The sequence below is a fragment of the Aegilops tauschii genome, chromosome 3 (genome assembly GCF_002575655.3).
Source record: "Aegilops tauschii subsp. strangulata cultivar AL8/78 chromosome 3, Aet v6.0, whole genome shotgun sequence".
In the NCBI taxonomy this organism is placed as follows: domain Eukaryota; kingdom Viridiplantae; phylum Streptophyta; class Magnoliopsida; order Poales; family Poaceae; genus Aegilops; species Aegilops tauschii.
The window spans coordinates 203,791,340-203,815,864 of record NC_053037.3 but is presented as its reverse complement, the minus strand read 5'-3'; the positions used below and the strand labels follow the sequence as shown (position 1 = coordinate 203,815,864).

The 24,525-nt window shown below is 45.5% G+C and overlaps 1 protein-coding gene across 3 annotated transcripts in view; it reads left to right on the top strand.

The window, feature by feature from the left end:
- The first annotated feature begins 200 nt into the window (after window positions 1-200).
- LOC109771388 (protein REPRESSOR OF VERNALIZATION 1) overlaps window positions 201-24,525 on the top strand; it is a 35,615-nt gene continuing 11,290 nt past the window's right edge. The window contains exons 1-8 of one of the 3 annotated variants that reach the window (XR_005772706.3): window positions 206-766; window positions 861-923; window positions 1,514-2,221; window positions 4,087-4,221; window positions 5,048-5,131; window positions 9,747-9,803; window positions 9,925-10,011; window positions 20,633-20,702. Coding sequence is in view for 2 of the 3 variants with exons in the window: in XM_020330081.4 (XP_020185670.1) it covers window positions 305-766; window positions 861-923; window positions 1,514-2,221; window positions 4,087-4,221; window positions 5,048-5,131; window positions 9,747-9,803; window positions 9,925-10,011 (1,596 nt within the window). In the remaining variant the exon portion in view is untranslated. Of the gene's footprint in view, window positions 767-860; window positions 924-1,513; window positions 2,222-4,086; window positions 4,222-5,047; window positions 5,132-9,746; window positions 9,804-9,924; window positions 10,012-20,632; window positions 20,703-24,525 lie in introns of all 3 variants that reach the window. The other 2 variants (XM_020330081.4, XM_020330086.4) reach the window with 2 other exon arrangements.

Sequence of the window (24,525 nt, the reverse complement as noted above, 5' to 3'; positions counted from 1 at the left end):
ACAAAATGCAGCTATCGTTGGACGACTGTCTACTACATCCGTGTATACAGAGGATGCTAGGAGGTTTTTTTGGGTTGCCGATGGAGGTGCGCTCCGCCGTTCACTCGAAAAAGAAAATCTAAAATGTTGCCACGAGTAATTCCCGGGGAACTGTCTAGTTTTCACAAAAGACATATCCACCGACCGGCTTCGCCCGATTCGACTCGACTCCTCTCACTCCCCACTCCCCAGCCCCAGCCCCAACAGAAACCCCGTCCAGACTGCGCCGCTTCGGCCCCAGCTTCTCAATCGGACATTAGGAGAGATGGGGAGGCGCCGCCGGTTCACGCAGCAGCCCACCAGCGACGACGACGACGACGACGACAAAGCCGTCCCGCAGCCGCTCAGAACCACCAAGCCCACAGCCCCCCTCTCCCCGGGCGCCAAGAAGCAGCAGCGTCACCGTGCCGACGAGGACGACCTGGAACTCGAGGAAGAGGAAGAGGATGAGAAGGACCTGGCGGAGTTGAGGAAGAACGAGGAGGAAGAGAGACGGGAGGAGACGCAGACCCGCCGCCGCAGGGGCCGCAAACCCAAGCGCCCCGCCGAGGAGAGCGACGAGGATCCGGAGGAGAAAAAGGCGGAATCAGAGGAGGAGGAGGAGTCCCGCGAGGAGGATAGCACGGAGGCGGTACCCGTCGGGGAACCTTTGAAGGTGACCGGCAAGGGGAAGAAGCAGCGGAGGCATTACCTCTCCTTTGAGTACGAGGGCAACACCTTCGAGCTTGTAAGCGGCCGCCCTGCTTCTATTAAACAAAATTTTTTTTGTTCGATTTTATAGGGTTTTTGGAGGTTGTAAATTTTGTTATGGATTTGTGTAGGAGGACCCGGTGCTGCTCACGCCCGAGCAGCAGAAAGAGAAGCCCTATGTCGCCATCATCAAGGTCTGCAATTGGTGACACAATTTTGCGGTTTCTAAGATATTAGTACATTGACATGCATAGAATTCACATAGAGGATATGCTATTTTGTGTCATCTTTTTCCAGATAGTCACAGAAAATTTCTATGTTAGGTAGTTCATTTTTTGCTAAGATACTGAATTATTAGCTAGTTTTCGTAAATTTAACAATGTTTTCTTGCTCATATGCTTCACATTGCAGTCAATTGTTGAAAATGGACTTCTTCGTTTAGAACTCCACATGTTCACTGTGCTCTCTGCTCTAGGCTTGGTTTTGGCTGCACTTTACCCTGTGGTTTTTTTTTTTCCATGGTTGAACAATGCTTTTATACCAGGCTTTAGGTAATGATCTATGTTGGGCGGTTTTTGTACGGCCTAGCTTGCATTCTATGATTGGGGCTATTGGCTATTCTCAGTAGTTGTGGAGCCAAAATCCCTCATCTCTTTAGAGCTGCATGAATGTTCTATGAATGCAATTGTCCTTACTTCTGTTACCTCTTTCTGTTATCTATTCATCTCTGGTACAATTTGTTCTTAATGATGTATGCTCATTTATTTTATTTATCATGGAGCAGGATATAACAGAAAATGATGGGAGCTTATCGGTAACTGGTCAGTGGTTTTATAGGCCAGAAGAAGCTGACAAAAAGGGTGGTGGGAATTGGACAGCAAGTGACACAAGAGAGCTATTTTATAGTTTTCATATAGATGATGTGCCAGCGGAGTCAGTTATGCACAAATGTGTAGTCCATTTCATTCCACTGAACAAGCAGATTCCCAGTCGAAAGGAACACCCTGGATTCATTGTCCAAAAAGTTTACGACACAGTTGCGAAGAAATTGTGGAACTTAACAGATAAGGATTATGAGGATAACAAGCAACACGAAATCGATCTCCTCGTGAAGAAAACAGTGGACCGTATTGGACAGCTTCCTGACCGTGAACCTATAGATGTACCTGCTGACAGTACTGATCAGTTCTCAAATAAACGCGGTCTACGAAAGAGACCTCCGAACCCTTTAGACGTGTCGAGAGATACAACAGGCAAACCCGAGCAATTCATAAAAGCAGAGACACCCGGGAGTGATAATCTAAAGCATTATGCCATCCTCGCCAAATATAAAGCTGTCACTAACGCCACTTATCGCGATAAGTGGCTTGATAAACTAGTAGACACTATTCCATTAACATCAAAAGAAGGTGCTGAGGCTTCTCATGCCGATGCTGGCAGTGTGGCCAAAATTTCAAATAGCTCTTCATCTGCAAGGGATCCTAGTTCAAGTGTAAGTTGCTCCTTTCTTGTAACGAGAATTGTTTACTATTGCACGTCAAATTCATAGTTAGTAGAAGTAGTAGGGATCTACTATGTAGGTATATTAGGACTAGAAAGTAGAACATGGTTTTTTAGAGTAGCATTACATGGTTGGGGTACAGAACATTTTCTCTGAAACTTGACAAAATTCCACTGTGAACATGAAACTCATATCCTAAAACGGTTTTGAGGTCTACAAGATACATAGGTGTCCTAGTGAACCTTGTGGGTTTATCATCTGTAATTCTTATTGTATATATACAATAGTAGGTAAAATTGTATGTATCAATGCTGTCTGGGGAACCCGTTAAGGCTTGTTGAGGTTTTAATGGTTTAGAAGTTCTCAAACAATATGAAACAAATACTGAAAAATCACACCTATAATATAAGATGATCCAACGGAGCGATTGGGAAAAATATGAGTTTATGTGCCCTTGGTAAAAATAACAATCATAAAGTTGTTATTTTTCATCTAGGGTACACAAAGTTGTATTTTCCCAATCATTCCGTTGGATCATCTTATATACCTGGGTCAGACTATTCATCACCAAGGGTGAAGAATTGTTATTCTTCACCCTTCTCTTATTACATCACTACCCTACATTTTATGTCTTGTAATTTTGTCTTACATCGGACGTGAAAAGAGAAGGTCAGAAAATGTGTGTCGGTCGAAAGAGATATTTCACGTGACGCAAAATCATGAACGTAAAAATATAGTATAAAATATACATATAAATGTAAATTTTGTGGTTTTATGACTCACATCTTCTCTTATATCTAATTTTGCGTAGTGAATCAATATGAACGTAATTATTCGTAAACAAATGTAAATTCTAAATGTAATGACGTAAAGAAAACCATGGGTGTAATGCTATTCATCACCCAGGGTGCAGAATAAGTTACTTTACACCCGAGGTTTGTTTACATCATTACATTCAGAATTTACGTTTGGTATACGAATAATTACGTTCATATTCAGAATTTATGTTTGGTATACGAATAGTTACGTTCATATTGATTCACTACACAAAAATTGCTATAAGAAAAGTAAGATATGAGTCATAAAACAACAATAGTCACATTTATATGTAGTGTGATAACGTTATTGGATTGTTGGCCATTGTATGACTTAATCCAGTTAGGTATCTGCCATATATTGTTTCACTAGCTAATTTCATTGTGCCTGTTGTCTGCTAAACTGATTCTTCTACTTCCTACATATGAAAAGTTTCAGTTATAATTATATTTTGTTATTTACATATTGTTGGCATGTCTCGGTTATTTTTTTATTCACATATTGTTGGCCTAATTCTTCTACTTCCTCTACAATTATTTCCAATTTTTAGTTAAAAATATATTATTATCAGCCAACAATGTGAACTGTGCATGCTTTTCCTATGGCTAATTTTGGCATGCTAAACTAAGGTCCATCCTTTTGTCCTACGTTTACTTGTTAACAAAATAGTGCATGCATCTACAATTATTTGCTGAAACTCCTTTTCTAGTTTTAGGCTCGATTTTTGCGGTTGCTGAACCATGTTGTGCGGAACTTACTTTATATTCTGCTGTGAAAAATAACACAAAGGTAGAAAAAGTAGGTGAGCCAAACAGAAAATACTTAAAAGCTTAGGAAAGCTAGATTATCATAATCCACGTCAGTGCCAGACACAGCCTTAAAATAAGTTCTGGTTCTGTTTTCATGCTGGTTTGCTGTATTCTCTTATTGTTGCATTTCATAAAAGATCTAGATGAGCCTTCTACTTGTTTCTTGGATCCCTGTTTTTTCATCCTTTATCTTTCCTCCTTGGATGGTTGGTAATGATCTTCTATTTTCAGGATAATGAAAATTCATATCCACCAGATGTGGTTGTTTCAATAATGGCCTCCTTAGAAAGGTCTACATATGACGCTCTTCATGCTGACTTCCAGAAGTATAATCAGAAAATGAGAAAATTAGAATTCAACATCAAGGTACATAAGTATCCAGACCTTCGTTTTGGCCTATGTTTCTTGGGAACATCTATTTTCAACCTTAAATGCCAAAGTTGATATGATTATGTCCATGCTATATGCTAGTACTGAATAACTGTAACGCTAGCTACTTAGGACTGGAGCTTCAAGAGTTCGCCATCATTCCCTCAAGATCGATAGTTTATTACTGTGGGTATGCATGTCTATGTCGATGGGCATCATATATCTGCTCAACTAGCTAATTAGGAGGACTGGAGCTTCAAGAGTTAGCCATCATTCCCTCAAGATCGATAGTTTATTACTGTGGGTATGCATGTCTATGTCGATGGGCATCATATGTCTGCTCAAGCATTTCTCATGCTTCCACATATATTCATCTTACCTGGCATGGATCTTAAATATTGGGAAAACTAATTATTTCAGATTGTTCCCTATGAGTAGAAGTGTAAATTTAACACATACAATCATGCGCAGTAAGATCCCAACAGTTAGGAAAGTTAGGATTAGTTCCTTCCATAGGAGCCAAGTTATCCAGCTTCATATGACGGGGGACATGTATCAATGCCAATCAAGATCAAAATAGTTATTTTATTTCCTACCAATGCTTAGTCTAACTTATCCCTGAATTATCCAAGGATAATCCCAGATACATCATATTTCTTTGAAGGAACTATTTGGAAAATTCTATCGTTATTTTCATTTCTATGGTTGCTGTAATTACCATGCTACTATTTCATACCAATTAATGATATGCTCCTTGACAATTTATCATGGGATCTTTTGTCATATAGATCTTTAACTCATACTGTTTATTTTGGATCCGCAGAATAGCCCTGTACTGCGCAGGCGACTGATGAACAAGGAGCTTGACCCTCCAGTTCTTTTAACCATGTCTCCAGATGAACTAAAGGTCTAGTAATTTGTTTCACGTGCCTTACATTTTGTCCTTATAATAACCAATTAACCATTTTCTATATCTCCTTCACGACAATAATTATATTTTGCTTGCTAGTGTTAAGGAGTATTAGTATTGGTCTAGGAGTCCGTATTAGTCTATATTTCCTTCCTTGTACCCTAAGTCTTGTGTACTATATATTTGCTCTCCAACCATAACATGGTGTCTTGAGCCTAGGTTTAGGATATTTTCTCCGGACGCTGCAACTCGCCCGCCCGGTCGAGTTCCTCTCTTGGTCTCCGTCGATCCTGTTCTCAGATCGATTCCACCCAATCGATTTTTTTTCTGGATGAAGTGGCATCAAGCTTCTGGCGTTTTCTGTGACAAGAGGCGTAGGCCTCCAGAAGATCCAGTGCATAGTGGATGGCTAAAGCGTGTTGATAATGTCAAGAGAGGTCGGGGTAGACCAAACTTGACATGGGAGGAGTCCGTAAAGAGAGATCTGAAGGATTGGAATATCACCAGAGAACTAGCCATGGGTAGGTGTGCGTAGAAGCTAGCTATCCATGTGCCAGAACCATGAGTTGGTTGCAAGATCTTATGGGTTTCAGCTCTAGCCTACCCCAACTGTTTGGGACTAAAGGCTTTGGTGGTGTTATCGTCTATTTATAGGCCTCCGTTGATCTGCCACTTTGGGATCGATTCCCCTTTGCCTCCCTGGTCAGGCCGCCTCCTAGGTCTCCGCCGAACCCCTCGGCATGGACCCACCATCTCCTGCACGCCCAGTCGCTGTCGCCATCCTGCGTGTCAGCATGCTCCCGCAAGCTCGTTCGGCTCCATTCCTGATCCAGGCCCCGTGCCTTCGACCGAGTAAATCGTCCACGATTGGCACCTGTACGAAGCACATCCCCATGCCCATGCAGCATGCCGCCCAGATTACTGTACCAGCTGGAATCTCTCCGCCCCCTCGTCCTCCGCCTCGTAGGCTGCTCCCGCCCGCTGTCCTCATACTAGAGGACAATATTAGGAAGTATTAGTATTGGTCTAGGAGTCCTTATCAGACCATGTTTCCTTTCCTTGCACCTCAAGTCTTATGTACTATATATATGCCCCTTGGGCCTTGTAATAAAGATAAGTTGCTTTCATAACATGGTATCAGAGCCTAGGTTTAGGTCTCCCTCGATCGATTCTTGATCTTGTTCCTGCCATTCTTGTTCCAATCCGCTTCCTCTCTGTCGATTTGAGCTTCCAGCTCGATTGAATGTTGCCCGTTAGCTTCCGCGTGCCAAACATCTTCGAGGTCTAGATCACCTACAAGTCCATGGTTGGGTTGGGCCTGGTTGGCCGATGCCCAATTGAAGATCTCCTAGTCTGGGCCTGTTCAAGCCGCCGCTTGTGCGTGCTGCTGCTGCTGCAGCTCCCTTGGTGACCTCCTTATTGCTGGAATTTAGTCTGTTTTGGGACAGCCCAGTAACTATTTCAGAAATTCCTAAATAAATCCTAGAGGCCCACTTAGCCCATTCGTGCAAGGCAAGGGATACTACTAAAGTTTAGTCCCACATTGCTAGTTTAGTGGGAGTTGGACCTCCTTATAAGGGAGGATCTTTTCCCACTTGTATGAGCATGAGAACAAGAGGGACATCCACGCGCGCTCCTCCGCCGCCCGCCTTGCCATGCCTCGTCACGACGCGCCGCGGGTTGCGGGAATGAGACGAGTTGATGTCTAAATTTTTGCCACGCACTACGGGTATACGAAAGGTCACTCGGGAGCTGGAAAGTTTTTGCTGTAGTGGATATTGAATACGAACGCTGCACCCTTCGGATGCTGCCTGTTCGTTTCGTCTCCCGTGTTCCCTTCAGCTCCCGGCGCAGCCTCTCACCTCCTCCTCTTGCGCCTATAAAAGGGAGGTTGCTCCTCTCAGAGAGACGCACCAGAACTTCTTCTTCCTCTCGCCACAAGTTCCTGAGCACTGTGCTGCTGCTACGTCCTTCCCCATCCCGGCTTGCGGCGTGCACCGCAGGTCGGGACAGTAGGCCTCCGAAACTGCACCTCTTTGAGTCCTGTACGGGAGAAGGGTGATAAGGTTTTTGGGGAGCGCTTCGCGCGACTACTGACTTCTTCGTCACGGACGCCCCGGACTCCGACGACTACTTCCCCGACGACGACTTCTTCCCCGACGTCGACAACCTCCTCGACGACATGGCTGGCGAGGACACTGACCCCAAGTCCAGCGCTTCTGCTGCTGTTGTCCCGTATGTGTTCTTCCTCTTTCTGTTAGAGGCCCTGCTACAGTTCCTTGTTCTAGTGTTTGCGCTAGATATGTTAGGCTCTATTTCATATATGCAACTTGCTATACTGTCTACTCTAGATATGTTTAGTTACAGTTCATATATGAAGATGTTGTTTACCTTCTCTTTGTCAAATCGCATGACTTATTTTATCACTGCTATACTAGTCATGCTTTATCTAGTATTTCTGTTAATAAAATCATTCGGTAAATGCTTTATTCTCTTGATGTGCCACCTTTATCTAGTCATGCTTTATCTAGTATTTCTGTTAATAAAATCATCCGCTTCTTTCGCCGTCGGTTGTCTTGGGCTATGATTTTCTGTGCAATGCTTTATTCTCTTGATGTGCCATCTTCCTTTGACAACCCATCTTCTCTTGATACTTATCATGTATCTTCTAGTGGTGTGGTGTCTTCCTGTGATGTGCCATCTCTTCGTTATCCCCTCTGGCTTGACTCGATAGGTTTTTAAGACTCTTCATGCTACGATGACACTCTAAAGACGCGGATTTGGATCATCATTTATTTTTTCTAGTATTACACTTCTTCAAATGCAATGCTATTGCATACGCTTTGCATTTGAGAGGGGGTGGGGGGTTAGGAAGTATTAGTATTGTGGTCTAGGAGTCCTTATTAGACTATGTTTCCTTTCCATGCACGTCAAGTCTTGTGTAATATATATGCCCCTTGGGCCTTGTAATACAGATAAGTTGCTTTCATAACAGACACGATCCGCATTGCCGCTGCCTTCTCAGAGTCTGGCCGCTGCAGCCACCGGCTGTACCGCAACGGTCCATCCGCACCCAGGCTGACCGCTTCACCGTCCACCCCGGCCCAGGGCAGCTGCACCTCCAGTCTGCCGGCCCCCAGCTTGACACATCGAGCCGCCGGGCCTCGTCCACCGCGGCCCAGGGCAGCCGCACCTCCAGTCTGCCGGCCCCCAGCTTGACACATCGAGCCGCCGGGCCAACTACTCCTTGCAATGGTCCACCCTGGCGACCACTCCACCAGCGACTCGCCATGCATTGTGCTCCTGCTCCACGCATGCCATGCCCAAGCACGCCCGAGCACGCCTTGTGCTATTTGCTGGATGCTGGTCCTCTGTTTCCCCTGCTGTGGAATTAGCCTTTGGGTGTGATTACTCGTGGGCATCTCACCTGTATGGCCTCCTTCGCAGTCTCCCCTGCAAACATGATGGGTCCTGCATCATTGTCTCGCGTATGCGTCCTAGCTTCTATCTTTCTATGTCTCCGATGCGTCCACGACATCCGTTGCTCTTTCGTGTTTCTCATGCATGCGATTCCACCACACCATTATATGCCAACCTCCTTTTCTGATCTTGTCCTTTCTATACAACTTTCGTGCCCTTTCTGGTCCTTATTGTTTCTATTGGATTTTTGTGGCCTCTTTTTGCATTGTTGTTGATCCATGCCCATTCTCTTGCCGCTGAGCTTCTTTCACCCCCGGTTTCTTGGGCTACTTTTTTGCGCAGTGCTTCATTCTCTTGATGTGCCATCGTCTTTTGATAAACCATCTTCACTTGATACATAATCTTCCTTGTACGGTTGTACCCCAAGTCTTTTGTACTATATATTTGCCCCTTGGGCTATGCAATAGAGTAAGTTGTATCCAGTTGATAGGGCAAAGGATAACAAGACTGAAACTTTTCTATTTAGTACAAAGCATTTAGCTTCTAAATTTAAACATGGAGCATATCTTATGCAAACGGCTTTTGTTGGAACGAAAATAAATACAAAAAAAGCTTTAAATGATTCTGCAGAAAGTGTAAAATTTGTTTTGAGATAAATATCAGACAATGAAATTAGAAGGAAAATGAAGAATTTATTTTTGACTTTGGCATAGAAATGGAATAGGGGAAGCAGGGGAGAGTGATGCTCGTCATAGCTTGATCTTGACGTGTTGAGCTTGCCATGACAGAGGGGAAGTACAGGGGCACATGCTCTGCGGCTGAAAGTGCATAGTCCAATGGGAGTAGAAGGAATTATTACTCGGGCGATGCATGGCATGCCAGTGATGTCGAGCTCTAAAGGTGGTTGCAGGCCATCATGATCATATGATTGAGAACAGTGAAAAAAGAAGAAGAAAATGACAGAGTGCATTGATATGTGGGACTTGTTAGATGAATTATTTCTTTAATATTGCCTGTGCCATTGCCATGTTGGGTTCGTCAGCCACATCTATATCATTTTTTTGTTTCGGGTTTGGGGTGGATGCGGGGGGTAGAAGTCCTTACAGCTGAGTGGGTTAAGTAGATGCATCCTAAATTCAGGGGTTTAAATAGATGTTCTCCAATTCTAATGGTAGCTGTTTGAGCATTTCAGGCTGGGTTGACACCAGCAGAGAAAACGTCTGAACCAGAAGAAGCAAGGCGATTGCAGGTATTGTTCATCAATTCAGTAATTAGTCAAAACTGAGTAAAGAAGAATATTCAGTACGATTACTAATTTTTAATGCGGAGTTATACTAGTGATTCTCATATCTTGTGTTTGTTTTAACTAGATGACTGATGCACGATGTGAAAGGTGCACAGAAAAGAGAGTAGGCATTTCTGATATTATTCATGCTGGTCATGGAGATCGATATCAGGTATTTAGTTTTTCATTTTATTTTCTTTATTTCATTTGGCTATCAAGATGGGTTTACATTCTCTATTTTTCTGGATGCCACGTTGGGCCTTTCCATTTTGATTGTACAATCTTACAGGTACTCCGTTTTTAAAATAATATAATTCCATAAATGGATAAAAAGTAGTGCTAATTTTGGCATTGCAGGGAATGGTTTCAACTTTGAATAGTTCAAACCTGCCTCTAAACACTTGTTTGGTTGGTGCCTTTGTGGGCTTCCAGATCTATTCTTTTCCTTGCACATGCTTCCAGATCTCTTTAGGAGTGCTGGATTGTGCAAACCTTCTCCTATTTACTGCCATTGTTCACTGATTTGTTCGAGGCTCTTGTTCCTGTCACGAATATGCAACTTGTATTACTAGGAGGCCAAAGCCACCATATATAGATGTACATGAGAATGCCAAAAGGCAAGAATACAAAAGGCCAAAGGACATCATCAATATAACTCTTAACACCCCCCCTCAAACTCATGGTGGATCCACAACACTGAGTTTGGAGAGGTGAAATCTGTGTTGCACTCTAGTCCGTGCCTTCGTGAAGAAGTCCGCTAGCTGTAACTCGGAAGGCACATACTGAAGAGCAATAACATGATCCTGCACAGCAGCACGCACATAATAAGCATCAACACCAATATGTTTGGTAAGCTCATGCTTCACGCGGTCCCGCGCAATACTGATAGCACCTGTACTGTCGGACAAGAGGGTGGTATGTGTAGTAACAAAAACACCAAAATCCTCTAGTAGCCATCGTAACCAAGTCACCTCTGCCGTCAGAAGAGCCATAGCTCTCAACTCGGCCTCTGCACTCGAACGAGAAACTGCAGTCTGTTTCTTTGTCTTCCAGGCAATGAGAGAACCACCAAGAAAAACACAGTAAGCAGAAAGTGAACGGCGATCCTAAGGATCACTGGCCCACGTAGCATCCGAATAGGCCTGGAGCTGTAACGAGGAAAAAAGAGACGACGTGAGACCGTGCCACGAAGATATCGTAGAACACGAAGAAGGTGACTATAGTGAACTGAAGTGGGAGCGGAAACAAACTGACTTAGAATATGGACAGGATAGGAGATATCCGGACAAGTCACAACAAGATAGACAAGACTCCCAACAAGATGATGATAACGCGTCGGATTAGACAAGAGCTCACCATCAGAAGCGCGAAGGTTAACATTGAGCTCCATAGGAGTCTCAGCAGTGCGCTCATCACTAAGAGCCACATGAGCAAGAAGATCCTGGATATACTTTTCTTGAGAAATAGAAAAGCCATCAGAGGTGGAGGAAACCTCAATCCCAAGAAAGTAACGAAGGGGACCAAGATCAAACATAAGAAACTGCTCACTAAGACGGGCCTTATGATGATCATGTGATCAACATATAGAAGGAGAAGAGTGCGACCACGAGCAGCAAGGTGGACAAACAACGCTGCATCATGAGCATTGGGCGAAAAACCAGCTGCTGTGACGAAAGAGGCAAAACGCTCAAGCCAAGCGCGGGGGGCTTGCTTAAGGCCATATAGTGAGCGACGAAGACGGCAAACCATGCCGCCAGGAACTGAATACCCAGGTGGTGGCTGCATATATACTTCCTCGCGCAACTCACCATTAAGAAAGGCATTCTTAACATCAAGCTGAGACACAGACCCGTGGCGAACAGAGGCCACAACGAGAAGTGTGCGAACAATGGTCATATGGGCCACAGGAGCAGAAGTCTCATCGTAATCACGACCATGCTCCTGCTGAAAGCCACGAGCCATAGGACGAGCTTTATGACGCTCAAGAGAACCATCAGAGCGAGTCTTAATCTTATAGACCCACTTACAAGTGATGGGACGAACATGGGGTGGAAGAGAAACTAGGTCCCACGTGCCGGTGCGTTCAAGGGCAGCAATCTCCTCTGCCATCGCGAACTGCCGTTCAGGATGAACAATAGCATCTCAATAAGAAGTCGGCTCAAGAACGGTCGAAAGACCATAGCGAGAAGGAGAATACCGGTCAGGGGGGCGGACAAGGCCGAGAGCGAAGACCATAAGTTGGTTGGGAGGAGGAAGACGACACACTAGAAGAAGAGGGCGCATCGGTAGACTCATCCACAACACGTGAACGACGAGTATAATGGAAAGGAAAGGAGGGAAGAGGTGGAATCACTGGAGGTGGAGACGGGGAATCTATCGGTGATGAAGGTGGGGAAGGGGAAGGTATCGGTGATGAAGGTGGAGAGTCATGCGATGAGGGAGGAGAAGAAATCGTAGGAGAGAACGGCGTCGGATCTGCAACAGCGGGACGAGGAGTAGGAATATTGGTCACAGAGGGAGGTGTATTCGGAAACGTAAGAAAAGAGATGCCCTCTGTGGAAAAGGCCGAGGAGGATGGACGCGGGTAGAAGGGACGAGATTCATCAAAGGTCACATCCCGGGAAATACGCATCCGGCGACCGACAGGATCCCAACACCGATAGCCCTTATGCTCATCACTGTATCCGAGAAAGACACACTCAACAGACTGAGCGGTCAGTTTGGTGCGTTCATGAGGGGCAAGCAAAACATAGCAAACGCAACCAAACAAACGGAGGGCCGAATAATCGGGAGAACGACCAGAAGGACGTTCAAGAGGAATACCACCCTTTAGAGCAGCAAATGTCTGAATGTGATGAGATGGGTGGAAGTGGTAACAGCCTCAGCCTAGAAGTGAGGCGGAAGAGAGGCGACGATCATCATCGCAGGTGCCGTCTCAAGTAGGTGATGATGCTTGCGCTCAGCCACACCATTCTGAGCATGAGCACCAGGGCAAGAGAACTGAGCAAGAGTACCCTGGTCAGCAAGGAATCATCGCAACACGTGGGAGATATACTCACCAGCTGAATCTGCGGGAAATACACAAATAGGAGTGGAAAACTGGGTATGAACCATGGCAGCAAATTTTTTGTACATAGATAAGACCTCACTACGAGAAGACATGAAATAGATCAAAGTGTACCGAGAAAAATTGTCTATAAAGATAATATAGTATCGATAACCCCCTTTCGAAGCGAAGGGAGCCGGACCCCAAACATCAGAGTGAACGAGATCAAAAGGACGCCCGGACACTGACTCACTGTGAGGATAGGGCAGCTGAATCTGCTTACCAAGCCTACAACCTAGACAATCCAATGAAGCGTTGCCGGAGACAGACCCCAGAACACCATGATGAACTAAAGACGAGAGACGAGAACCACATAAATGGCCAAGACGATGATGCCATTGCTGAAAAGAGCTGGTAATGCAGCAACAGGAGTTGCGAGACTGGCGGCGGTGGCAGCGGAGGGAAGACGAGGCCAGTCAAGCTCCCAGAGAGCATCAGAGCGTCGAGGGCCGGCACCAAGCAGAGCGCCCGTGCGACGATCCTGAACAGAACACAAATCAAAGTCGAGAATGACCCTACAACTAGAGTCAACAATCTGACCACTAGATATGAGTTGCATGGTAAGTCGAGGAACATGAGCGACGGAGGGAACATGAAATGAAGAGGTGCTAAGAGTGCCTCGATTAGCTACAGGGAGGGGAGTGCGATCAGCCGTAAGAACATGAACTGGAGACTCGACAGGTCGAACGGAGGTCAAAGTGGAAGAATCATAAGTCATATGAAAAGACGCTTCAGTATCAAGAATCCATGGAGATGTACCTGAATGAGTAGATGATGGTTTCTCAGTGCCAGAAGAGTCAGCCACTGCAGAACATGTCGGTGAAGAATCCCAAGCATCAAGCAGGCATCGCAGCTGCGCAATCTCACACGCAGAGAGGGACACGGCCGAAGATATCGAGGTAGAAACACCTGCCGATGATGAGCAGTCGCCACCACTCGTGAAAGCCCGCGTGTAGAGTCGACCGAGAGTAGCGAGTCAACGTAGGACCGCATGCGGAAGCCACTCGGGGAGTCGACGTAGAGCGGTCTCCGCCGCGCGTGGAAGTCGAGAGAGGAGTCGGCGTAGAGCGACAATCACCAGGTGCAGAAGTCGTGTGAAGAGTTGCTGAAGAACGACCAACACCGGCCAGCAGAGGCGGATCAGCTGCCGAAGGAGTTGACGTAGAGCGGCAGCAGCACCGACGGAAGTCGCAAAAGGTGTCGAAGTAGAGCGACAAACACCACCTCCAAGCGGGCGAGCACCAAGCACCGAGAAAAGGCGCATGTGCGAGACGGGATCAATGTATGGAACACCGTCGAAAAACATTGAGCAGCGAGGAAGAGATGTGCCTGACGAAAGCATTGTACTCTCTTTTTGTTTTTTGAAAACTCAATCGGGCAGTCCAATTGAACACACCCGAAACAGGGCCCAAGTCTCGCTGGAACACACCGCAGCGAATCAGCCTTGACAGCAGCCGAGGCCCAAAACATGGCCCGAGCTGCCACGCTCCAACGCACGTAGCGGCCTCGAGCCCTCGACACGGATCAACGCAGGCAGATCGAGGCAGATCCATGTGCACACACGGTCGGGCAGCGAGATGGCGGCGAACGCGGACTGCCAGAGGAGACAGGCGGCCAGATGGCGCGAAGGCGGACAGCTGGAGGAGACAGCGGTCATGGCGGCGGAGGCAGACAGCCGGAGGAGACGGGCGGTGGCCGGAGGACGCAGGCTTCCGCAGCACACGGGACCGTCCCAATCCAGGCGGAGGCGGACAGCCGGAGGAGACGGGCGGCGGCTGGAGGACGCAGGCTTCCGCAGCGCACGGGACCGCCCCAATCGAAGCAGCGGGTTGATCTGCAGCGACTCGATCTGAATCGGGGCGGGCAGCAGCGTCCAGGCACTAGTTGAATCCAGCCATGAAGACTTAATCAGGCACGGGAGGGGATGGGGCAAAGAAGCAGTAGCGAACGGCCAAGAGAAAGACGGTGGCGCGAGAGATGGATTGAGAGCACGAGTTGCGGCGTGCAAAAACAATACCTAAACCTCTAATACCATGTCACGAATATGCAACTTTGTATTACTAGGAGGCCAAAGCCACCATATATAGATGCACATGAGAATGCCAAAAGGCAAGAATACAAAAGGCCAAAGGCCATCATCAATATAACTCTTAACAGTTCCAAGTATTATAGTTTATATATTATACTGATAATCAGTAGTGACTTATCAACACAAGAAAATACGTCAGTCAGTGACTGAGTCCATTCTCATTAATTTTTACAATGCAGGAATAGGGAAAACATTGGAATAGAGTGTCATGCCGTCTTAAATTCTACAGGATTGCATGAACATTTGATTGTGCACAGGAAAAACACAGGAATTTTCGCAAGAGGTTTAAGAGGATCCATGAAAAGAAAGAGTTTTGAGTGGATAGAAACTTTCCTATGAAATCTTGTGCAAATGAATCCCATGGATTGCAATCCTACGAATCAAACAAGTAGGAAAAATTCCCAAGGATTAGAATCGTCCAAAGTTCCTTTGGAAATCCTTTGAATCAAAGAGTCCATCAATCTCTTATTGTTACAATTTCTTTGTATCTCCAATGGTGTCAAACACTCCTTGATGCAAATTCCTGTAGTTCTCCAATCCTATAGGATGGAAGAGGACAAGACATTCCAATCCTGCATTTTTCCTATTCATGTGTTTTGAAAATCCTGTAAATCAGAGAAGCCATGTTGTTGCCTTTGTCACTGCTACCATCATGGACTGCAATGAGACATGCCATAAATGGAGAGGGCAGGCGAAGGATGCAATGGCGGCTCGGGCAAAGATAATGATTAGGGTGCCTTACTGCTTAATGATTGTTAGCTACATGATGGGGAATCGGAGGTAGGCCATGGGATCATTACGAAGTCACCAGGTGGGGTGTCTGTCTTACTTACAAGGAAAGGATTACAAGCCAACGGCTGCTAGCTGTTTACCAATTCACCGCGTAATACAGAATACAACGAAGGAATTTATAATCCTCAGGTTAGGACCCAATCCCCATTTGCATAACGGGTCGATGTCTGATGGGCTCTCTGCTGGGCCGGCCCTCCTTGGTGATGAAGGTTGCATTGGTGGCGTCCGTAGTTGATGTATGCCCAGTGCTAACACTCCCCCTTTCTTGATGACCATCTTGTCCCCAAGCTGGTGCTCGTGGAAAGCGTTGCTTTAGCTCCTCCAAATCCTCCCATGTTGCTAAGGAATCCGGTTGATCCAACCATTGGACTAGTCATTGAGGTACGGCTTCATCACCACGACGACGCAAGTGATGTTGAAGCACCCTTACTGGTACTGCAAACTGAGCATCTGGAGGATGAAGTTCAGATTGAACTTGACAGTGTGGTCCAAGAGCAAGTTTTAGTTGGGAAACATGAAGTACTGGATGAATTTTGCTAAATGCAGGCAACGCCAGCTGATATGCCGAAGCACCTACTCGTTTCAGGATTGTGTAGGCGCCATAGTATTTGAACAGCAGCTTTATGATGCACACAAGGAGCGATAGAGGATTGGATGTATGGTTGCAATTTCAGGAAAACTGAATCACCCACGGCAAAAACCTGTCAGAATGCTTCTTGTCGGCTTGATGCTTTATGCGAGTTCGAACCCTCTCCAAATGTTGGTGGAGTAAACGGAGCATGATGAAGCAGCACAAAGTTTGTGGAGGAGCAACTCCACCTTGCTGCTACAATGTGTACAGCACAAGTGTTGAAGGAACAGCTTCAACGTGCTGCGCTAGATATCGCTCTAGAGGCGAATGTAGGTTGATAGGGCAGCAAGAGTTCAATCCAGAACTCCTAGGGCACAAGATTTACTCCAAGATCTTAGATAAGAACAACAAGTTCTATTATAGGTAGGGGTACATAGTCTGCCTTCAAAGTAGAGGTGAGGACCTCTATTTACAGGGCTTTGGGAAGCCTTCACATACTTCTATTTATAGCTGGAATACTCTAGAAAACATTATGTAAGTTTCACCATTCTACTCATAGCTACTCACAACTAGAAGACTCTAGAAAACAGTAGGTAGGATAGAAAAGAAAAGGAAAGAAATACTACACTAGAGTGGAAGCATCTAGAAGTAGCCAAACAGATCTGGCATGTGTTTTCTTTCTTCTCATCTAGTGTTCCTCATCATTCTCCCCTAGTTGTTTGGAACTCGCCCTCGAGTTATCTTCATAGAGCGCTTCTTCTGGATGGTAGAGAGTCAAGTCCGCAACATTGAAAGTGTTGGAGATACCCATGTCACTTGGAAGATCTATCACATAAGCATTATCATTTATCTTCCTCATGGTAGAGAAGGGCCCATACCTTCGCTGCCTAAGTTTCCCTTTAACACCTAAAGGCAGCCTCTCTTTTCGGAGGTAGACCATCACCTTATCACCGACTTGGAATGATTTTGGCCTCTTTTTGCAATCAGCAAGTTGTTTATATTTCTGATTTTGTGCTTCCAAAGCGCCGCGTATCTCTTCAAATAACTCGGTGTAATTATCAGCAAAGGACAATGCTGATTTTGAGTTTCCCCTTGATGGCAGCTTCACCAGGTCCACCACATGTGTTGGAACTTTAGTGTAGACAATGGAAAAAGGGCTCCTTCCTGTGGATCTATGCTTGGAGTTATTGTAGGAGAACTCTGCAAGAGATAAAGCCAAATCCCATTGCCCCTTTCTTTCTCCACAAATGCAACGGATCAGATTACCCAAAAACTTGTTCACCACTTCCGTTTGTCCATCTGTTTGTGGATGAGCAGTGCTAGAAAATTTCAATTCAGTGTTGAATTGCTTGCACAAAGTGAGCCAAAATGCAGCAAGAAACTTGCTATCACGGTCTGAGACAATGGACCTTGGAACTCCATGAAGTCTGACCACTTCTCGAAAGAATAGGTTTGCCACATGATGAGCATCCGTTGTCTTGCGGCATGGGATGAAATGAGCCATCTTAGAGAATCTATCCACGACCACAAATACAACATCACTTCCTCGTCTTGTTCTTGGCAAGCCCAAGACGAAGTCCATAGAAATGTCCTCCCATGGAGCAACAGGAACAGGCAAAGGCATGTATAACCCTGTGTTCTGGACTTGGCCTTTGCAGGTCTGACATACGGGGCACCGTTGAACGAACTTTCCAGCATCTTTCTTTAGTTGTGGCCAAAAGTAGCGAGCTTCCAGGTTAGCGATAGTCTTGTCCTGTCCAACATGGCCACTAAGATCACTTGAATGGAGCTCTCTAACCAGCTTGTCACGTAGAGAACTTCTTGGAATGCACAAACGATCATTTTTGAAGAGATATCCATCTTGCATCAAATAGTCATCACCTAATGGTTGGCCCCTTGCGTGCTTTACCCAAACATGGCCAAAGTCTTCGTCACCCTCATACAACTCCTTTATTTGACCCATGCCCGGAAGTTCAGCTTCAAAAGCAGTCAAGAGGCATGCACGACGACTCAAAGCATCGGCCACTCTATTAGTTATTCCAGATTTATGCACGATGAGATAGTTAAACCTCTCAAGATATGCTGCCCATCTTGCTAGCATGCGGTCAACATGCTTTTGATTTCTAAAATGCTTCAAGGATTGATGGTCGCTATAAACAATGAACTCTTTAGGCAACAAATAGACTTCCCAAGTTCTCAACGCTCTGAAAACGGCGTATAATTCTTGCTGATAGGTACTCCATTTCTGTCTAGCTTCACTTAACTTCTCACTAAAGAAAGCAATGGGCTTCCTTTCTTGAGATAGGACAGCTCCAATGCCTACTCCACTTGCATCATACTCCAACTCAAAAGTCTTGTTGAAATCAGGTAGTACCAAGACAGGAGCTTGTGATAGCTTTTGTTTAATCTCATTGAAGCTAGCTTCAGCTGCTTCTGCCCATTGGAACTTTTCTTTCTTCAAACACTCGGTAATTGGTGCCATGATAGTGCTGAAATTCTTAACAAATCGCCTATAGAAAGTTGCAAGGCCATGAAAGCTTCTTACCTCAGAAATGGTCTTAGGAGTTGGCCATTCTCGGATTGCTTCAACCTTAGAATCATCAACACGAATGCCGTCACATGTTATGACGAATCCTAGGAAAAGAAGTTGTGTTTGCAGGAAAACACATTTCTTCAAGTTGACGTAGAGCTCATTTTCCCTTAGTACTTCTAGCACCTTCCGAATGTGATCAAAGTGTTCATCCTCATCCTTGCTATAGATCAAGATGTCATCGAAATAGACCACAACAAAGTGGGATAAGAAGGGTCTAAGGACTTGATTCATTAAGTGCATAAAGGTACTTGGTGCATTTGAGAGTCCAAATGGCATGACTAGCCATTCAAACGACCCTTCCTTTGTCTTGAAGGCGGTCTTCCATTCATCCCTGGGTCTTATACGGATTTGATGATATCCACTTCTTAAATCTAGCTTTGTGAACACTCTTGCTCCACTAAGCTGATCCAACATATCGTCCAGACGGGGAATAGGGAATCTATACCTTACGGTGATCTTGTTAACGGCTCTACTGTCCGTACACATGCGCCAAGATCCATCTTTCTTTGGCGCGAGTAGGGCTGGTACAGCACATGGGCTAATACTTTCTCGAATGTGCCCCTTTTGCAACAATTCCTCCACTTTCTCCTTCAATATACCATGCTCCTTTGGGCTCATTCGATAGTGTGGAAGATTAGGAAGACTTGCTCCCGGAATTAAGTCAATTCTATGTTGAATTCCTCTCATCGGTGGCAAGCCATGTGGCTCCCCAAGTATGTTCTGAAATTCTGCCAATAAACCACGTACCTTTGCTGGAATTTCAACAGTCAGGTGCTCTTCTCCCTTTACAACAAGTGCAGCACACAAATCTGCCTCCTTCAAGTCTTCCATAAACTCATGAGAGGTATGGGAGCCAAGTATTAAGATCGGGCACAGAACATGTATCGTCTGCAGACAAACCAAAAGTTCTGGGCGACTGGCCATACAATTTTAAACAGTGATTTCCATTGAAGCGCTGAATGAGGGCTGGTGTTATACCAAAACTCAGCAAGAGACAACCATTGAGCCCACTTAACTGGACAAGCATGAATAAAACAACGCAAATAGGCCTCCAGGCATTCAGTGACTCTTGGACTGACCATCAGTTTGGGGATGGTGAGAAGAACTCATGCGTAGGTTGGTCCGTGTGATTGCTGCCATTTTCTTCCAAAACCGGCTGGAAAGATACGGTCTTGACCTATCACAATTGACTCAGTTAAGTGGGCCACATCCAGAACATAGTTGAAACGTACAGAGTGAGGCAACCCTTCTCCAAAATCCATCGTGAGCATTTGCCAAAACTTGCAAGGAACAAGCAAAGGCTCTGAAAGTCCTGGATAGCAAGTTCGATCAGGTTTGGCTCACTGACAAACCATACACTCTTGAACATACTTTTTCACCTGAGCCCTCATGTGCTTCCAGTAAAAAAGTTATTTCAGACGGTGAAGAGTAACTGGAATGCCAGTGGCCCCCAATAGGACTGGTATGAAAGGCATCCAACAATTTGGGGACCAGGTCCATGTCAGGAGGAAGCCAGATACGATCTTTACATCCCTGAGAGAAAAATGATCGTCTTCAGAAATTTGCACTGCTAATTTGACTAGTAATTCCTGAGCTTCAATATTTTCTTGGTAGACATCTAAGATCTCTTGTATCCAAGCAGGTTGGTGAGAAGATATAGCCAGTAACTGATCATCAAGATGAGGTTTGCGAGACAAAGCATCCGCAGCACGGTTGTCCACTCCTTTGTTGTACTTTATTTTGAACTGTAGGCCCAATAGTTTGGTGAACACATTTTGTTGCCAAGTTGTGTGCAGCTCTGGTCCTCTAAATGTGCCAGACTATTGTGGTCAGTTAGAATGAGAAATTCAACATGCTGTAGATAAGTTCTCCATTGTTCCACTGCAAGTAACATGGCCATATACTCATTTTCATATGTGGATAATCCTTTGCTCATAAAAGCGATTGGATGGCCTTTTTGAAGCAATACTGCCCCTACTCCAGCATCACATGCATCTGTTTCAATAACAAACTGTTGGCTGAAATCTGGCAAGGACAAAACAGGTGCAGTAGTGAGAGCCAACTTCAGTTGCTCAAAAGTAGACTGCCTTTGGAGACCAAACAAAAGGAACATGTTTCCGGAGAAGTTTTGTTAAAGGCTGGTTAATCATTCCATAGTATCTAACAAACTTAAGGTGGTAGCCTGATAACCCAAGAAATTCAAATTGTTAGATATATAGGCCAATTATTCACATCTGCTATCTTACTTGGATCAGTGGAAACACCCTTCTCAGAGACTACATATCCCAAATAAGGGATACTGTGTTGAGGGAAAGCACACTTGGATCCTTTGACCTTCTACAGATGCTGCTGCAATAATTGTAACACTTGCTACACATGCTGGAGATGATCCTCAAAAGTGGCACTGTATATAAGGATATCATCGAAGAAAACAATATCAAAAGTGGCAGTTTGTCATTCATGACTGACTGTGGAATGTTCCTAGTGCTCCTGTCAACCCAAACGCCATGACATTATCTGAACACGCAGTATCCAAGTCGACAATCCTTTGAACGGCAACAATCATATGAACATTGAATTTAAACCATCTACAAATCTAGTAGTATAGTGCAACATATCTGGATCAGGTTCATAAGCTGTCAACTGATCCATAAGTTCAGAAAACTGACTGATATATTCCTCAACAGAAACAGTCTATCGAAGATAGTACACCCTGTGCACTAAGGAATCATGTGATTGCGTCCAAATCGGCTAATTGCCGCTGCACAGAAATCATCCCATGAGGCTCGCACACAGCGTGCCGCTGCTCCCTTGAACTGCATTGCAGCCACCGCGATCCATAGATCCGGGTTGGTACCAAACATCTCAAAGTAATCAACGCATCTGGTTTATCACAACTTACGATTCTTGCCATCGAATCGCAGAAAATCCACTGACGGTGGTTTCAGTGGCCTGATGACGAGGACAAACCACTCCTCTCGTGTTGCAAAAGACTAGAGAAGGACGAACTCGGGTGTGGTAAATCGGCGAATAGCTCGTGCTGGAGGAGGGATGTAAGGCGTTGTCGCGCCCAATCCCGTCCCCGTGTAGTCGTAGACAAGCGGTGCCTCTGGGCCGGTCTCCGCGCCTCCCCTTGGCGTCCTGTCAAACAGATCCAATTTGCCGATGCAGGAGGTGAGACCCTCGGCAGCTCGAAGCTCGTGGATCTGCTTGAGGAGGTCCGCTTTGGCGCCATCAGTGTTAGCTTGCATGTCGTTGACGATGGTGCCGACCGCTGCACCAACCGCCCCGTCGACCACTGCATCAACAGAACACGCCACCGCCGCACGGACCGCGCTCCCCATCGCCGTCACAATGAGCGCGTCGAGCTAGCTCCTTCTGGTGACGAAGGTGGGCTGCTTTGCTCGCCTAACTGAGCGTCTCATAGATCGCCTCCCGTCTGGAGTCAAGTACTCCATGAGCTCTTGTTGTCGCCGCCAGACGCGTGTCGTGCAGATGATCCGACGTGAGGTGGGTGAAATTTTTGGCTCTACCAATTGTTAGTTACAGGATGGTGAATCGGAGGTAGGCTATGGGATCATTTCAAATTCACTAGGTGGGGTGTTTGTCTTGCTTACAAGGGAAGGGACAAGGAAAGGATTGCAAGTCAATGGCTGCTAGCCGTTTATCAATTAGCCACCTAATACGGAATCAACGAAGGTATTTATAATCCTCAGGTTAGGACACAATCCCCATTACGGGTCAATGGCTGACGGGCTCTCCCGCTGGGCTCTCTTACTGGGCTGGCCCTCCTTGGTGATGAAGGTTGCACGTCGTTTGTAGTCAATGTAGGCCCAGTGCTAACATTGATTCCCACCAGGCCATCACTGTGACTGGGCCACCATCAGGGACAGAGCTAGGAATTTTATTTGAGGGGGCCCAATGAAACATCTAAAGCATTGAGGGGGGCCATACATACGAATTTAGTGGTCAAATTCATCAAATCCACGCACTACATAGGTGTAGTTTGAGAATTTTTCACAGCATGGGGGGAGCCATGGCCCCGGCTCGCCCCCTGCTGGCTCCGTCCCTGGCCACCATACCTTCACTTTCTTGCCTTCGCCTCTTCTACTTAAATCTGGGCTACAGATGGGAAGATGGACATGTGGGGCTGGGTTGGCCCGTTTTCGCTTGTTCTCTGTTCTTTGCCTATTTTGCTTGTGTTCATTTGAAATGTATCACTGTTAATATGGACACAGTCTCCAAGATGCAACTCCGACCATTACTATGATGTGAATATATTGTTAAAAAATAGAAAATCACATAATTATGACATTTTTCATGACAAATCAAACGTATTACTCGTGCTATTATTTTTGAATAATATTATCCTCATTTAACTAATCTCAACTATCATTATATATATATAGTCGATGTTAGATAAGTTTGATGGCACACCTTAACTAGAAGCTTGGTAATTGTATCGTTGTCTCAGATTTGTTGGGATCATGTCTTAGCGCCGCGAATAATGCAAACTTTCACCTGCATTTTTATTCAGACATGACACATGTTCTGTGATCCCATTCCTTGATCTGATCGACCAGGTTCCTGGTAACTATGGGCCGTTATACCTGTTGGGAAATCTCTCGGTAGACGAAAATTCATCGTATTCTCTTCACATCGAATGACCCAATTGTCATGATTATATTTTTCTAAAATTGTACTCCCTCCGTTCACAAATATAAGATGTTCTAACTTTTTTTTTCTGAATCGGATGTATATAGACACGTTTTAATATGTTTGTTCACTCATTTTAGTCTGTCTGTAGTCCATATTGAAATATCCAAAACATCTTATATTTGTGAACGGAGGGTGTATCTATATGCTATGTTTGCCCAATAAGATCACACTAGTTGAATGCCCGTGCGTTGCCACGGGCCAACAAATGAATCTATGGCGAGCCCTGGGCTACAGCTCTTGGGTCATCACACTGTCCTTTGGTATGTTGTCACCCTGCTCCGAATCTGCCATATTTTCTCCAAGTCCTGCAAACTACCGTTGCTATTCCCAGCCCCGCTAGAAAATTGCACGAGTTTTCTCCAAGTATGCCAGATTGCCAAAGTCATTCCCAATGTCACTAACTTCATATGGTTTGCAACTGCACACCACAACATTTGAGTAATTCAACTGATACCCAATTTTGTTTTTTGCAATGTTATACGTCAGAAATCCCAAAGGAGCCTATTTTCTTGGGAAACGTTTGCCTCCGGACGACCGGCCGAGCGCTCGGCCGGTCTCCCCTCGCTCGCTGGCTCTTTTCACGCGGGAACAGGCCTCGTATGCTAGGTGGGCCTCAAGCGAGATGTCGCTTTCCTTATCTCTTTCTTATATTATCACGTTTTTTTCCTATGCTTCTTCTTCCTCTCGCCTAGTCGCTTCTTTCTCTCACCTTATGCACAGTGAGCTCGCCAGCGCCCATGGCGCGACCTCCGGCTCCTTTTGCGAGCGCCTCCTTCCCCGCTGCAAGCATCTCCTCCCCCACACACCTCAAACTGC